At 41.5% G+C, this 17,202-nt stretch overlaps 1 protein-coding gene across 3 annotated transcripts in view; it reads right to left on the minus strand.

Annotated features, from left to right (window-relative positions):
* The window catches only part of HDAC9 (histone deacetylase 9), an 821,625-nt gene that overhangs the window by 134,076 nt on the left and 670,347 nt on the right, over nt 1–17,202 (minus strand). For all 3 annotated transcript variants that reach the window (XM_040352828.1, XM_040352826.1, XM_040352829.1), the window contains exons 11-12: nt 6,181–6,385; nt 390–607 (exon numbers count right to left, since the gene is read on the minus strand). In XM_040352828.1, the coding sequence (XP_040208762.1) occupies nt 390–607; nt 6,181–6,385 (423 nt within the window). The remainder of the gene's footprint in view (nt 1–389; nt 608–6,180; nt 6,386–17,202) is intronic.

A 17,202-nucleotide genomic window follows, 5' to 3' on the forward strand; every position in this document is an offset into this window, starting at 1 on the left:
ACCTGAATAACTACGTATTGACTTAATTTAATATTTGTATGAACTGAGAACTAAGCCTACCAAGGGCAAATACAGGTTAATTTAGTATTGATGTATGTATTTATGCAATGTACTACTATAAGCAATATTTTAGTACATAATGTGAATCGATGAGTTGAGTTGATATTGTCCAGACTCTCTTAAATACAGCACCAAATATCAGAAGGTTTTGTACAGAGATGGAAATGTCTGAATTATCACTGGTGAATATTAGTTGTTATTTTGTACGCAGGTACACGTTTGTTAGGTATATTAGTCCATTAAGAGCCACAGTAACAAGTAAATAGTGCACTGCATTACGAGGGGTTCTTAGCATGCACGTAAAGGTATGTGTGTTAAAGTGGGCTCACTTTGTTCATTTGGATTTGTTGCTGATATTGTTTCTGCTTCTCCAAAAACTGCTGGTGCTGCTGCTGAATGACAAGCTGGGCCAAAGTGCTGTGAGGCAGCGGAGCCGACTGTGTTCTGTGCAGTGGCCGGTGCCGAGGAAGTTTGTGCGCCACCCTGCCCGCCGGAGAAACCCGCTCTTTTGCTGTAAGTGGAGATTGGTGAAGAATTGCAGCACTACCTAAAATGAAATTAAAAACTGTAATTTAATAAAGGGAAGAGATATTAAGAAATAAACACAACTCAAGATGCATATCAATACATTTGGGTTTTAGAAAAAAAGCTCCTGGTTATGTCCCCCAAAAATGTTATTATACATACCATATACATAACAAATGTTGTTAGATGAGATTAAATTATACAGTATTATATTATATGTGGTGCACAGAAAAAAACAGTTTGGTCACAAATATTTGCAGTCATAGGGGCAACACAATCAAAGTGGCCTAAAGTGGTATTAAACACAAAAACTACATTTATGATATTACAGCTTACAAATTCTTAGATGTGGGGTCTGCAATAGATTTATTTTTTAGGCTTTTTTCCCTTAATTTTTCCATTGATCTGGCCAGTAAGGCTCCATGCACACTGGGCCTAAAAAAAAACCTCCAGTTCTCTTGGCAGAAAAAAAAACGCTCATATAAAGAGTTTTTGTACAGAGTTTATGTGAGTTTCACGAGAGTTTAGCATTTTTTCTGCTTCTGCTTCTGCTTCTACTCTGCTCCTGCCTCTAAATGCTGAGCTCAAAATATGTCTATAGTCGTCCTAATGTGCATGGACATAGGTTAACATTAGCTGCTTCTACAGGAACAAACACAAAAGCCAGTGTGCCTGGAGCCCTAGTCTGGTGTTTTTCAAACTCCTTTAACAGACCAAACTGTCCAGACAAAGCAGAAGTTTGAGGGTTAAGATGAACCACTTAAAGTAACATTTTTTTAAAATAAAAAAACATGTTGTACTTGCCTGCTCTGTGCAATGGTATTGCACAGAGCAGCCCCGATCCACCTCTTCTCGGGTTCCTCGCTGGCACTCTGGGCTCCTCCTCTTCGGCGAGTACCCTTATAAGACACTTCTTCCTATGGGGGCACTTGTGTTGTCTCTGTCTATTGACAAAGACGGGGTGGCTTGGCCCTCCTCCCCCCACTCCCTAGTCACAGAATTTGATTGACATCAGGGGGAGCTAATGGCTCCCACTGCTATACATCTGTGCACTAGGGAGGGACAGAGCCAGGAGAGCCGCTGCTCTCATGCACAGCACTGGATCGGGATCAGGCCAGGTAAGTAAAGGGGGAGTGTATGCAATACAGAAGGTTTTTTACCTAAATGCATATATTGTAAATAAAAACTCTTAAGCCTCGTACACACGACCGAGTTTCTCGGCAAAAAACAGCAAGAAACTTGCTGGGAGATATTTTTTTGCCGAGGAAACCGGTCGTGTGTACATTTTCATTGAGGAAACTGTCGAGAAACTTGACGAGCCAAAAAGAGAGCAAGTTCTCTATTTCCTCAACGGGAATGGAGAAACTTGCCTTGTCGAGTTCCTCGACAGCCTGACAAGGAACTCGACGAGGAAAACGATGTGTTTCGCCCGTCGAGTTCCTCGGTCGTGTGTACGAGGCTTAAGGCTTTACAACCACTTTAAAACTGAAAGGAGTGCTTACAATGGTCAGTTTGTATTTATTTATGTGAAAAATTGTATCTCAAAAAGAAAAAACTCTTGCTAGAACGTCTTTAAAAGTGTTAGTTAGAGTTTAGCGTCAACTTGTATGTTAAATTCACCAAAATCTGCAAGTCTAACACTACCTTCCCCCAACTAGCAATGCTCCTGTCCAAATTGTGTCTTTGTTGCTCCTGGATCACCAGGTGAAAATAAAGGTTACAAAAAATAAACACATTTAAAGGAGAAGTGTGGGAAATTAACAGATATTTACATACTCATCTATATGGCTACAGCATCGGTCCAATTCTGCAGCTGTCCCCCCCCCCCTCCCCCCGTGCTCCACCGCGCCCTCGCCAGCTCTAAGTCCAGGGATCATGCATTGATTTCTCAGTTCTCGGTCTCCTTGAGTAGAGAGCAGTGACTGTCAATCACCGCTCTCTGCGCTTCCCCTCCACACTCACTGGAGCACCGAGTTTGCAGAGCCTGAAACAGCTCTGTGATGTCAGCCGACAGTGGGCTTTAGTCCAGTACAAAAATAAATGTACTCCTGTGTGACCCAGAAGACAAGTAGGGCCAAAAAAGCTTTACTTCTCTTTTAAGAACTAGTAACCTGCAATATATTACATTTTTGTGTTTGTTTTTAATACCGCTTTTAGCTCTATGAAACTGAAATCCTCGTCTGGGCAGCAGAGGTTTATACAACTAAATAAAAGATACATTTATAATATATTATATTATATTTTGAATATTTTTTATATTCTAGAGAAGTATTTTTTAGCCTTAACCCCAAGTCATACTTTTAACAGGTTCAAAAGTTTAGTGACTGAAGCATTGAAACAAGGAATAAAAATAAGATATCTATGGCGAGTTCCATATTTGTATTCTGACAGATTCCCTTTAAGTTCATCACACATTATCAGACATTAGGAGGTGTCAAAACACATTTACAGGCTAGTATGTATAAATGGTCATCTTATAATATGAAAAGACAATGTGAGAACCAAAGTGGTCTCTGAACAGATCTGTTATAAACATGTGACCCACACCGTGAACCTAACATAATAGAAAGGACACGTTGAATATGGAAGCTGGCAGGAACTCCATGACGCAGTGTCTCCCTCACACAGTCACTGTCCTATTCATTCAAGGCATTTTGTGCAATCGTTTTAGAGCGGTAATGATAAAACTAAGAAAGTACATAATTGCACACTAGGTTTAAACTATTTAAGATAAAGAACCTTTCTTTCAGGAACAGCTTAAGTGTTTCAAAAACAGTTTACTGTACTTGGTAATAAATTCTGAGAACAGAGGAGACTGCGTAGAGTAGAATCATCGAATGTGGTTTACCAAAAAGAGTCTCACAATGTTTAGGATTTCCCCCTTGGTTTTCCAAGACAGGATGCAAATGAAACTAGGTAAAAGCTTTTTTAGCTTTGAACTAATCTTATTTCCCATATTTAAATTATTCCAATATTAGGTAGTGCTTTGCAGACTGTATAGCCTCAGGTTATATAGGTCCTTGCCTCTGGGAGAACCTATACAGAACCTATCCTAGAGTAAAGCCAGTTAGGCAGGCCATAAATGGTTCATTTTTTTTAATTCAGCCAGTGGGAACAGATTCCATAATCCACACAAATATATGTCCTCACTGGAATATTGTATTCTGCCAGCTGCATTTGCCTCACAGCTTCTATGAATGAAACACACAATCTAAGAATGGAGAACGGATTAATAATGATCGATAGGTCCATCCCCTTGATTCAAAGATCTCACAGATAGATGTGATTGATATCATAGAAACTGTAATATGGCCTCTATGAATCTCCATTGTAAAACTTTGAAGGGTGAAGTGAAACGCGTATGGAGTGTGGCTTGGTCGGAGTTCAGGCTGAGGTTGCCACTTACCTTGGATCACATGGATTGTACAGATGTGCAGCTATAGGGAGATCTTCCTTCACATGGCTTCTATGAATGGAGAAGATGGATGTGGAAAGGGCGGGCTTTCTTGATGAATGCCTGTCACAGCCCCTTGGATCTATTAATCCCCACCACACATGAAGATTCCGGCAGAAGTAGATGGGGCATCAGAGGAGCAAGATTTTGGCAAACAGGTGGACACAGCAGCACAAGGGACACATCTCGCTGAAGGCAAGTAATGTCCCTTATGTTGATATACTGTGTTTCCCCGAAAATAAGCCCTACCCCAAAGGCGTGATTTTCTTAGATGGCTGGAATATAAGCCCTACCCCGAAAAGAAGCCCTTGTAAAATCATGTTATCCATTCTGTAAAAAGATTATAATAATGTGCAGTGTGTGTCCTTAACCTCCCTGGCGGTATGATTCTTTCAGAAAAAAGGTGCTGAAAGCGGTACCATTATTTGCAAGGAAATTTGGCGTTTTATACTGTAGGCCTGTAATTCTTAGGAATAACTCACTTAAATCTGACCAAACAAGAGTCTAGTGGGCATCCTGGGTATGAATTAAAAAAAAAAAAATTATAAATTATAATATAATAAATAATTATAAATAATTATAACAAATAATAATATAATTATAATAAAAAATATTCAATAATGTAATCAACTCAAAATCACTGAAATGTGCTCAGTTGCAGAATTGTCGCTGTCATTACTTTAATTTTTTTATGACGAATTTCCCCACAAATCGCTATCGCACAATTCTGCAAGTGATTATAATTTATTATCGCTGTTTTCTAGCTGCTCTAAAACCATTTTTTACATAAAGGGACACTTTTGGTTGCTATGGACAATCTACAGTTTGCAGGCAGAAAGAACAGTTTTTATTATATAAAAGTACATGTAGGGCACTGGGCAGACCACTAGGGACAAGGGGAGTATGTATTTTTTACATACAGTACTGTAATCTATAAGATTACAGTATACTGTATGAAATGTGTTTGTTTACCTTTTTGAATTTGGCGCCATTCTCCGCTCCCGTGCATCGAAACGTCGCAGGGAACGGAGAGCGGCGGCACACAGAGGAACTGTGTGAATCGAGCGAGGTCCCGCTCGCTCACACAGCGCGGTGGCATCGCTGGATCCAGGGACAAGGTAAGTAAACCAAGCCTGTGGATTCTGAGAGGCGAGCCCGAGTCTGGCAGCACAAAAATGTAACCCCGAGTCAGACTCGGGAATACCGCCAGGGGGGTTAAGAAACTTTATTGTGGAAAATACCCTATTTACAGTGGTGCTGGGCACTCACGTGACACGCCGGTGCTCTTCTCTTATCCTCCTGGCTGACGTCAGCGGGGATCTCGGCCTCTTCCTCTGCAGTATTTGTAGCAGGGAAGAGGAGCTCTGGGGGGTCACATGAGAGTCCAGCGGCACTGTCAATAAGGTACTTTCCACAAGGAGATACACTAATACACTGCACATTATTATTATAATCTTTTTACAGAATGGATTACATCATTTAAAAGTTTTATTTTTGGGGTTACAGAATTTTAAAATCCTGACTCCTGAGCTGAACGAGGAGGAACTTTTTTGTAAATACTGTAAATAAATAAGACATCCCCCTGAAAATAACTTATTTTCAGGGGATGTCTTATTTTAATAAAGCTCTGGTGTGTTTTTTTTGCCAAAATAATGTAAGGCCCGGTCTTATTTTAGAGGAAATGCAATATATATAAATATATATATATATATTTTTTATTATCAAGCTAGACTTTAAACTAAGCCATGGTTGGACAAGGATTTTTTTTCCTGCAACCACGGGTAAATCACCCCGTCTATGGCCAGCTTAAGTCACTGGCACAGAACAACGGTGAAGATAAGGATTTTTCTGTAGTTATCCTGATCAGCATTATTACAGGCCAATGACTTAAAAAGTACTGAAGTCAGAGGATCAACATAACGTGCATTTGCAGAGACAGACAGCTATGGCTGCACCCATATAATTGTAAGGTTAGTTAAAGGAACTTAAATCACAGAATGCATTGTCAGCATGTTTTTTACAAGGTACAGTAGGTTGCTCTATGAAAGTCTGCGGGCTGCATTGTTCAGATGGGTACATTGATTGTATAAAGAAGAAACAGCTTTAAAACGTTTTGAATCATTTGGTGAATCTTTGGTTACCTGTAGCTAAAATCTTTTGTTGTCGCAACTGTTCTTTTAGCAGTAAGTGCTGCAGTAAGGCCTGGTGGCTGCTGTTGGTCTTGCTCTCCAGGGATGCATGAGCTGAAGAAACAGGCAGGGCTCCTCCATACGATCCAGGCAGTGACACCCCCTGCCTGGGTGCCTGAGGCTCGTACTTTTGTTTCTCTTTTAATGAAGATGAGGCCTGTAACACAGAAATCAGAAACAAAGATTTTAATCCTGTTACATGCATATTATTGAACAGCTTTGAGCTCTTCACCATCAATGGCTATGTGATTTAGGTAATACACATCAAAGCTTACAAAGAATCTTCCCTATATATCTAAGCATCAGAGAAGATACTGATGGAAGATCGATCAATAGGCATTCATCTCTTTTTTTTTTTTTTTTTGTACCATAGAAGAAACGCATTTTCTTTAAAAAACATACTTATAACAAATCAACAATAACAAACCTGTGTTAAAATGAGGGTAAATCAATGAAAACCAGTTTGTCATGATCTCTAAATTAAGGAAATGGGTCTAATCTAAAAGCTTCTAATGAAAGCAATATAGTGGGGACAGTCATAGCTAGAACCATTTTAAACAGCCAATATTACTGATATAAGAGTCTATAAAAATGCTTCATGGTAGACAAATAAAAATGATAAAACAAGCCAGTAGTCAAGGCCATTATTTACTATTAAATAGAATATAACCTTTAAATGTTATGTTGATTTTTCTGGCAAATATAGTATATATGTCCATAGTGGGGTTGTTGGTTATATAATAAATCATAAATTGCCGTTATGGTGTGGGATTAAGCAAAACAATAACACTCATGCTCCCTTTTTTATTGTGTAATGACAGGCACCTTTTAAAACGTTTTGCATGGAGATCAATCATTTCTATATGAATCACCATCTCTCTTTTGTCTAAAGGCTACATAGTACATAGTTACATAGTAGGTGAGGTTGAAAAAAGTCCATCAAGTCCCACCTATGTGTGTGATTATATGTCAGTTTTATATTGTATATCCCTGTATGTTGTAGTCGTCCAGGTGCTTGTCTAATAGTTTCTTGAAATCATTGATGCACCCCCACTGAGACCGCTTGTGGAAGGGAATTCCACATCCTTGCCGCTCTTACAGTAAATAACCCTCTACGTAGTTTTAGGTGAAAGGGGTTGTAAAGGTACATGTTTTGTCCCCTTAATGTATTCTATGCATTAAGGGGAAAAAACATCAGAGGATTATCGGCCCCCCTATTGACTTACCTGACCCCTCGAAAGTCCTGCGCCGTGAACGCGCTGGCTTCTCGGCCGGGCTTTTTGGCTCATTCATTGGTTGATTGATAGCAGCGCAGCCATTGGCTCCCGCTGCTGCCAGTCAAATCAATGACGCGGCACGCTGGGGGGCAGGGCCAAGTGATACAGTCGGCGGTTATAGCCGCCGGCTGTACCACGGGAGCTCGCCCGCAAGCTAACCCCCTTGGGAGAGAGCTTCCCATGAATGGGGGTTAGATGATGCAGAGAGGAGCAGAGACAGCCGCTGAGGGACCCCAGAAGACCAGGATCGGGGCCACTCTACAAAACGAGCTGCACAGTGGAGGTAAGTATGACATGCTTGTTATTTTAAAAAAAACTGGAACTTTTAGTGTCCCTTTAAACCTATTTTCTTCTAATTTTAATGAGTGGCCACGTGTCTTGCTCAACTCCCTTGTGGGGTCACCAGTATGGTATTTGTAAATTGAAATCATATCCCCTCTAAAGCATCTCTTTCCCAGAGAGAATAAGTTCAGTGCTTGCAACCTTTCCTCATAACTAATATCCTTCAGACCCTTTATTAGCTTTGGATTGGATTGGATTGGAATAAATACTTATAGAGCTTTGTTGCCCTTCTTTGTACTCTCTCCATAGAGCTTTGTTGCCCTTCTTTGTACTCTCTCTTATAGAGCTTTGTTGCCCTTCTTTGTACTCTCTCCATTTCCAGTACATCCTTCCTGAGGACTGGTGCCCAGAACTGGACAGCATATTCCAGGTGCGGCCAGACCAGAGTCTTGTAGAGTGGAAGAATGATTGTTTTATCTCTGGAGATAATCCCCTTTTTAATGCATGCCAATATTCAGTTTGCTTTGTTAGCAACAGCTTGGCATTGCATGCCATTGTTGAGCCTATCATCCACTAGGACCCCCAGGTCCTTTTCCATCCTGGATTCCCCCCAGAGTTTCTCCCCCCCCCCAGTGTATAAATTGCATTTGTATTTTTGCCACTCAGATGCATCATTTAAAAATGTTCTACATTGAATCTCACTTGCCATGTAGTCAGAGCCAGACTTACCATTGGGCTTGACTGGGCTCAAGCCCATGGGCCCCGCCCAATAGGGGGCTCCGGGCCCAATCGCGACAACCTCCTCCCGCAATTTTCCGGCAACCCCCTCCCGTAATTTCGCGGCAATCGCAGCAACCCCCTCCCACAATTTCATGGCAGTCACGGCAACCCCCTCCCGCAATTTCGCCACAACCCCTCCCGTAATTTTGCGGCAATCGCAGCAACCCCCTCCTGCAATTTTGCGGCAGTCACGGCAACCCCCACCCGTAATTTCATGGCAGTCACGGCAACCCCCTCCCGTAATTTCGTGGCAACCCCCTCCCGTAATTTCGCGCCAATCGCAGCAACCCCCTTCCGCGATTTCGTGGCAACCCCCTCCCACAATTTCGCGGCAGTCACGGCAACACCCTCCCACAATTTCGTGGCAACCCCCTCCCATAATTTCACGGCAATCGCAGCAACCCCATCCCGCAATTTCGCGGCAACCCTCTCCCGTAATTTCGCGGCAATCGCAGCAACCCCCTCCCACAATTTCGCGGCAGTCACGGCAACCCCCTCCTGCAATTTTGCGGCAATTTCTGAACCCCCCCTCACTCAACAACTTCGGCAGATGGATGTAATTCTCGGCAGCCCCCAGCCCCCCCCCCTCAACAACTTCACTGCAGCTGTTTAAGGGGCCCCAAAATTACTGAAGTCGATTGGTCAGTCAGCGGATCCCCCCCCCCCGCTCAACAAGTATGATTGGTTGGCGGTAACAACCCCCCCCACTTCTCTGCTCCAGGGGGCCCCTTCAATTATTAAGATTAAGCCCAGGGGATTGAATTGTTTACCTCATCCTCCAGGTCATTTATGAACAAATTAAACAGGATTGGTCCCAGCACAGAACCCTGGGACTGAACTGTGAAAAGACAAAAAATACCAGCTGTTCATAATTTTTAATGCCGGGGATATTCAGTTCCTTTATGATAGCAGGTAGCTATTTGTCCACCAATACCTGCCATTGCTGTTTATGCCCCTGTGAATATGCTACGCACCTCCATGCACCCCATGTAACAATTCCCTCGGCCTGCTTTGACCTTCATGATTCCTGGGATGGTCAAAGTAGGCATGCATGTTCTCTTCTAAATGGAGATACAATGGGCATGCTTTGAGAGGTGCATGAGGGTGGATGGAGATGTAAGTACTACATTATGTGCTGAAAGCTGGTCCTGTGGCTGCATAATATCCCCACCACTTTAATTGTCCTTCAGTCCTTTCAGTCTAGCAATCTTAACAGTGGATTCCTTCTCTGATATAGAATATAAAAGAAAAAAAAGTGTGTCTTTGTTTGGGGAGTAATCAGACCTGGTTCTCATCACCCAATAATAGCTGTCACCAAGGGTGAGGTGGTGACAATAAACAGATATTCTCTTCCTTTACCTCCCTTTATTAGATGACTCATATCTGAGTGATAAATAAATCTGAATATAGACACACATAAAGAGACTTTTAATGGATACTCCAAATTTCTAACATTGAAACGAGAAGGAAATTTAATATAATATTATCTTAACCCCTTGTATTGCATTTCTGTTTGCATGTTAAAAAGAGAAATCTGCTGATTTTAAACTGTTACATTAGACAAAACCAAAACAATTTCATGAAAACTACACATTTTCTTTTAAAAACAAATGTCTAAATTGGTGGTAAACTCTGTTACACAACTTATATCTACAGGTAAGCCTATAGTAAGGCTTACCTGTAGGTACTGCGAATATCTCCTGCACCGTTTAGGAGATATTCAGAGTGCATGCAGCTGATGACGTCCACGGCGCGTGCATTCTGACCTTCAGAGCCCATTCCGGAAACTGCGGCTCCTATGCGCATGCCCAGGAGTGACATTATTGCTCCCCAGCAACTCATGTAACCGGAGGCCGCAAACTTGAAAGGAAGACTGGGGAAGATGTCAGTCCTCTCAGCGGTGACAACACGGCGTTGGAGGACTTGTTGTAGGGTAAGTCTCTTATAATGTGCTAGTATGTGATGCATACTAGCACATTATGACATTGCCTTGCAGGGATTTTTTTTCACCAACTGCGGTTTACTATTGCTATAAGAGGTCCCAATGCCTCTAATGCCCTGTACACACGATCGGATATCTGATGGAATCTAATCCGATGGATTTTTTCGTTGGATATCCGATGAAGCTGACTTTCACCAGTCTTGCCTACACACCATCGGTCAAAAATCCGACCGTGTCCAACGCAGTGACATAAAACACTACGACGTGCTGAGAAAAATGAAGTTCAATGCTTCTGAGCATGCATGGACTTTTCTTTGATGGAGTTCCACACAGACGATCGTTTTTTTCTATCAGTTCTTATCCATGGGAACATTTTAAAACATTTTTTTACCGATGGAAAACAAACCGGTGGGGCCCACACACGATTGGTTTGTCCGATGAAAACAGTCCATCGGTCCGTTTTCATCAGACAAGCCGATCGTGTGTACAGGGTTTAAGGCTTCATGTACACTACAGCTTCTAAGTTTTTTTTTTTGCCAAAACACATCAACTCAATTCCATAAAAGCCTCAGAGGGTTGGTTTACTAAAGTCAAATCGACTGTGCATTTTGAAAAGAGAAATTGCACCAGAGCTTATTAAATGAGGTGGCGCTCTGCTGACTTTCATCATCCAATTATGTGGAAGCAAAAATTATTTTTTTTTCATTTTCCTTGCATGTGATTGGAAATTCTTTGCAAAGTCAATCTTTACCTAATTTTCTAAGCTCTGGAGCAACTGCCCTTGCAGAGTGCAACTGCAGTTGTCAATGGGCACAGTCTATTTGCCTTTAGTAAATCAACCCCTATGTGTCAATATACCCAATGGAGTTGATTTACTAAAGGCAAATCCACTTTGTACTACAAGTGCACTTGGAAGTGCAGTCGCTGTAGATCTGAAGGGGACATGCAAGGAAAATAAAAAAACAGCATTTAAGCTTGCATATGATTGGATGATAAAATCGGCAGAGCTTCCCCTAATTTCAGAGCTTACCCTCAGATCTACACTTGTAGTGCAGAGTGGATTTCCCTTTGGTAAATCAATCCCATAGGCTTTTACCAGAGTTTAGCAGCTGTTGCTGTTAGGGGAGCTTCAACCTCCCTCTCCTTAACATGGAAGAATTGCATTCAGGATTGGAAAATTTTGACTGCTGGCAGCCAGAAAATGTGGCAAAATCACGGTGCTTTTTAGAAGCTATTTTGCTATGTTTTGAATTGTCCAGTGGCCGATGGTCAAAGTAGGCTCTGTGTTCATGAAGCCTAACAGTCATACACTTCTATTATTATTATTATTATTATTTAGGATTTATACAGTTTGCACAGCGCTTTACAATGTGGAGGGGGGACAGTATGATTACTATACAGTCCAATACAGAAGGGTCAGGAGGGTCCTGCTCATGGAGCTTACAATCTAAAGAGAGGGGGAGGTGGTACAAAAGGTAATAGCTGCAGAGGATGATCTGATGGAGGTGGCTTAGGTACAGTTCTTACTTAGGTAGAGTTGGGGTAGACTTCCCTAAATAAATGTGTTTATTTTGTTAAGGGATCGCCTAAAGACCATTTAAAACAACATGATTCATGGACGGTTATTTACATTCGTAGAATTCCACAGCTAGGAAGGTCTGAATCAGTAATAAAAAATAGCTTTTTACCCATGAGCCAATGTGAGCCAATATGAGCTTTTATTTCTGTGCTTTACAGTATATTGTGTCTTGAGTCTTTTTTCAACCTGATGGACTATGTAACTATATTGTGTACTTATCAGAGTTTACGGGGGTAGAATGGTGTCTAGGGGCTAGGGTAATAGAGGTGAGCTTGGCAAGCTGCGGAGAAATGTGGGAAATATGTCCATGCTGAAGGCTTTAATAATTGTGCAGTTATGCTTTGGGCCCCATTCACACGTGTGCAGTGTGTTGGCGAATGCAAGCTTACATGCGTTATGTCACATAATGTGCGGTGCCAATGCGCTAACACAGACATAAATTGCACACAGCAACACATGGTAGTGCATAACCTTGGGTTGCAGTGCACACTCAAAATGAATGGAACGGCAACATGCTAATGTGTGTATACTGCAGTACTATGCATTGCGGTAATACAAAGCTGTGAAAGCAGCCTCAAAGCGGTATTAAACCCAAAATGTAATATACTGCAGCTTACCAATCATTAGGGTCAATCATTAGGCTGTATTCGTTTTCGCTCCAGTGTGAAAGCCCTTAGGCGATGCGCTGACAGGACGCTAGAAAATGTCCTGCTAGCAGCATCTTTGGTGTATACTGCTCCTCCACCACTCCTGCTCATTGAAATAAATGGGCACCATTGGCTATACCGTCGGCAAAGCGTTGCTGCAGCAGTGCTTTGCAGGTGGTTTTTACCCTTTTTCGGGCACTAGCGGTGGTTAAAAGCGCCCCGCTAGTGGCCTAATAGCGCCGCAAAATTGACAGTAAAATGCCACTAAAAATATCTGTGCTTTACCGCCGACACACCCACCGCCCCAGTGTGAAAGGGGCCTAAGAGCCATCCATGTTCACAGAGTGAATGCAGAAAAGGAAACTGCTCCACACTGAAAGGATCACTAGTATCCGTGTTGATTTGTCTCGGAAATCCACAAGCATGACTTTGACAGTCCCCGCCACAGAACCAATCCTAATACATTTCACACAATAAAACTTAGTCGTGGAGATAACGGCAGATTTAACAGACCAATAAGGGGAAGTTTATTTTATAGTGAAGGGAAATTCATTTTTAGTGATCACATGCACTTCAGGCTCAGCAAAACTTGCTAAAAAAACATTGTAAAAATGTAAACTGTTTTACAATATTATAGTGTGACTCCTCATTATATAGAAGTCAAACAGGAACACTATACATCTCATGTCTACGTTTTAATGTTTTATTCTTCTATTCTGGGAGATAAATTGCATCTCCACACAGACAGATGAGTCTTACTTTTATCAAAGAACATGTTTGCCTAAAATTGGGTAAGTCTGGAAACTTTTGTCTATCAACAATAAATAGCCCAGCAATAAAACACAAACGTCTTCTCCAAAAATACAGCAATCAATGCTACTCCGGGAACATAAAAGTCCATCAGCAGTTTTCATTCAGTGTGCACACAATATTTCACAAAGTTGTTTTAGTGATTTCCTACCACATCCCACATTAAAAAGGTTTGTATGGGGCATTTCTACAGAAAATTTACCAAAAATGCTAATGCAGCATGATCCATAAATGCTTCTATTATTACACACTGTCATTCTTCTAAGATAAAAAGCATCAAAGGAGACCGAAAAAGACAGCAGCTTACAGATGTCTTGGGAAATATTACACTGATTATCGAATATTACTATACACGCATTACTGGGCTAAATATTGAATTGTTCATTAAAAAGCGCTAATCGTTTAGCCTCCATTATTCTTTCTGAATAGGTTCCATAAACAGCATCCTTTACATTGCACACTGAATTCCCATTGTTGAGTACAGTTAGGCCTCGTACACACGACCGAGGAACTCGTCGGGCGAGACACATCATTTTCCTCGACGAGTTCCTCGTTAGGCTTGTCAAGGAACTCGACAAGCTTGCTTTGCGTACACACGGTCAAGACCAAATCTCCTCGTTCTCAAATGCGGTGACGTACAACACATACAATGGCAGGGTAAGTTCGATTCCACTGGCACAACCCTTGGGGCTGCTTTATCTAATCTCATGTTACTGCGTGTTAAGTAAAAGTTTGGTCGGAGACGATTTGCACTTTTCAGTCTGTTACAGCGTGAAAAATTTGTTATCTCCATTACAAATGCTACTTTTACTCCCATCTCATACTTTATTCTGAGCATGCGCGGGTTTCTTAGCATACACACCATCGTGTTTCTCGTCGAAAACCAGCCCGACGAGGAACACGATGAGGAAATTGACACTCCCGTCGAGGAAAAAGAGAACTTGTTCTTTTTTCCTCATCGAGTTCCTCAACGGTTTCCTCGATGAAAAACGTATACACGACCGGTTTCCTCGGTCGTGTGTACGAGGCTTCAGTATGTAATGATTCCACATTGGAATATCTTTGTACGGCTTCTTTCCAACTCTGCATTTTCTGCTATTATAAACACATGTTTTATTGCAGGTAAATGCAAGGACTGTCCAAAATGAAAGCCCAACTTCAAAGTTAGTTTTAAATAGGGAGAGGAAGGGGAAGCACGTGTGTCTGATTTTAAATGATTTCTGCGTCCCGTTAAGGAGATTTTTCTGTCATAATATAAAGCTTGAGTCCACATTGAGGAAATTCATCACAAGATGCAATAGTACATTTGACATTAACTGTTCTGCACAAGGTATAAGCTCAGTATTCTTTTCCAAAATACAATTGGACCAAACTCTGGCTGTTGGGACTTTTGTGAAGAGGTGTAAACTGGTGGCCTTTCAGCTACTGCGGGACTACAAGGGGTCTCAAACTGGCGGCCTTCTAGCTGTTGCGAAACTACAAGTCCCATCATGCCTTTGCCTGTAGGAGTCACTCCTGTAACTGTCAGCCTTGCAATGTTTCATGGGACTGGTAGTTCCACAACAGCTGGAGGACCGGCAGTTTGATACCTGTGGTTTAGGGTGTTTAGCATTGACAAACATGATAGCTTTTAGCTGCCAATGGTTGCTAAGAAAGCAGCAGGTGCTTCCATCCACTGCATCCTTACCAACCACTGTCATCACCCAGCCTATTTACTTACATCCCCAGCCATAAAGCCAAATTTAAGTAATACATTGCCAAAATACGGACATGGCAATAATTGTGCACCATCTTAGCCAATATTCATTTTTGGAAAGATTAGGAAAGGGCTAACACCACTGTTTTTTTTTCTTGCAATCTCTGTCTCATTAGGGAGACTTCCCATCACTTCCTGTCCTACAGAATCAACAGGAAGTGAGAGGATATCTTTTCAATGTGCATGAAATCCCCTTTTATAAAGTTGTCATGGGAACAAGTGTGCTCATTGGATGATTTCCCCACTATTCCTGTTCTGGTGGCAACTCGAGTTATAAACCTCCCATCACTCTTTCCAAATAAAAAAAACAAAAACGTTTTGCCTTTAGTTAAATGTTAACGCAGTGTGTCCTAATGATTGGTCAACAGGAATGTGTAGGAAAGGGGTAAGAGGCAAGAAGCTACCAAGAATTGTTGGAGCTTTGCCAATCAGAACAGTTAGGTTTAAAAGGGTGCTGTAGGTATACGTAAGCCCCTCTGTATCTGACAGCAGGCTTTTTTTAAATTATAAAACAGTTTTAATGATTTCATATTCACCCAGTTCTGAAAAACATGCGGCCAGACTTTCATAGAATTTCCGAATTATAGTTTAAAATCAGCATATACAATGTAAAAACAAGATATTATCAATTGAGTTTGATTTAATAAAACTGGAGAGTGAAAAATGTGGTGCATGGTAGCCAATCAGCTTCTAACTTCAACTTGTTCAATAAAAGTGATACTTAAGTATCAATTTTTTTATTTTATTTTTTAATACTTACTTGCTTTGTTCTAGTGGTTTTGCACAGAGCATTCTAGATCCTCCTCTTCTCGGGTCCCCGACTCCTCCCTCCCATTGAGTGCCCCCACAGCAGGCAGCTTGCTATGTGGGCACCCGAGCCAAGCCACAGATCTGTATATTGATTCAGACACGAAGCTGTGGCCTGGCCCTGCCCCTTCTTTCTACTTATTGGCTCACAGATTTTTTGGTAGCAGCGGAAGCCATTGGTACTAATGAGGAGGGAGAGTCCCGGACAGCTGAGTCTCTTGTGCAACATCGCTGGATCAAGATGGGCTCAGGTAAGTATTAGGGGCGCTAAGGGGGGCTGCTGCACACCGAAAGTTTTTTTTATCATAATGCATAGAATGCGCCAAGATAAAAAAAAAAACTTTAAAACCACTTTAAGCTTTGACAAAAAAACTGGAAGCTGATTGGTTTTGCACTCTCTACTTTTGATAAATCAACACCACTGTCCTCAACTAGTCTCCAGTGAGACTCACATTAAAGTTATTTTAAAGATTTGATGTAAAAAAAAATTAACCTCCCTGGCGGTATGATTCTTTCTGAAAAAAGGTGCTGAAAGCGGTACCATTATTTTGCATGGAAATTTGGCGTTTTAGATTGCAGGCCTGCAATTCTTAGGAATAACTCACCTAAATCTGTCCAAACCAGAGTCTCTAATAGACTATGACAAAGTTTGAAACACAAAATCATAAATTATAATATAATAAATAATAACAAATAATAATTTAATAATAACAATAGTTTTTATTCAATAAATTTTAACAAATAATATATTCAGATACTCTGATTTTTTGGGGGGTCAAACAGGGGTGCAAAATGATAATTCAATAAATGTCTCGGGTGTGGAAATCCTTAAAGCACGGTATGGCGCAAAGTCCAACATCACAGTCGAGACAACAGTAGCGCGTTTCTTTGCGAATTTTCCTTCCGCTGGCGTCGCGCTTGGAGCAGCAAACCACACACATCCGTGTGGGTGCTGCTTTTTTTGGAGTGGGTGGTACGTGGTCCAAAAAATGACGACCAGTCAGTCGCTCTGGATTTACAACCCCAGAAGCCCGTCGTCCAGAACGGTTTACCGCCGTTGGTGTTTGGTTTTTGAGGAAGATTTGTTCAGCCAC

The sequence above is a fragment of the Rana temporaria genome, chromosome 5, assembly GCF_905171775.1.
Source record: "Rana temporaria chromosome 5, aRanTem1.1, whole genome shotgun sequence".
Classification (NCBI taxonomy): domain Eukaryota; kingdom Metazoa; phylum Chordata; class Amphibia; order Anura; family Ranidae; genus Rana; species Rana temporaria.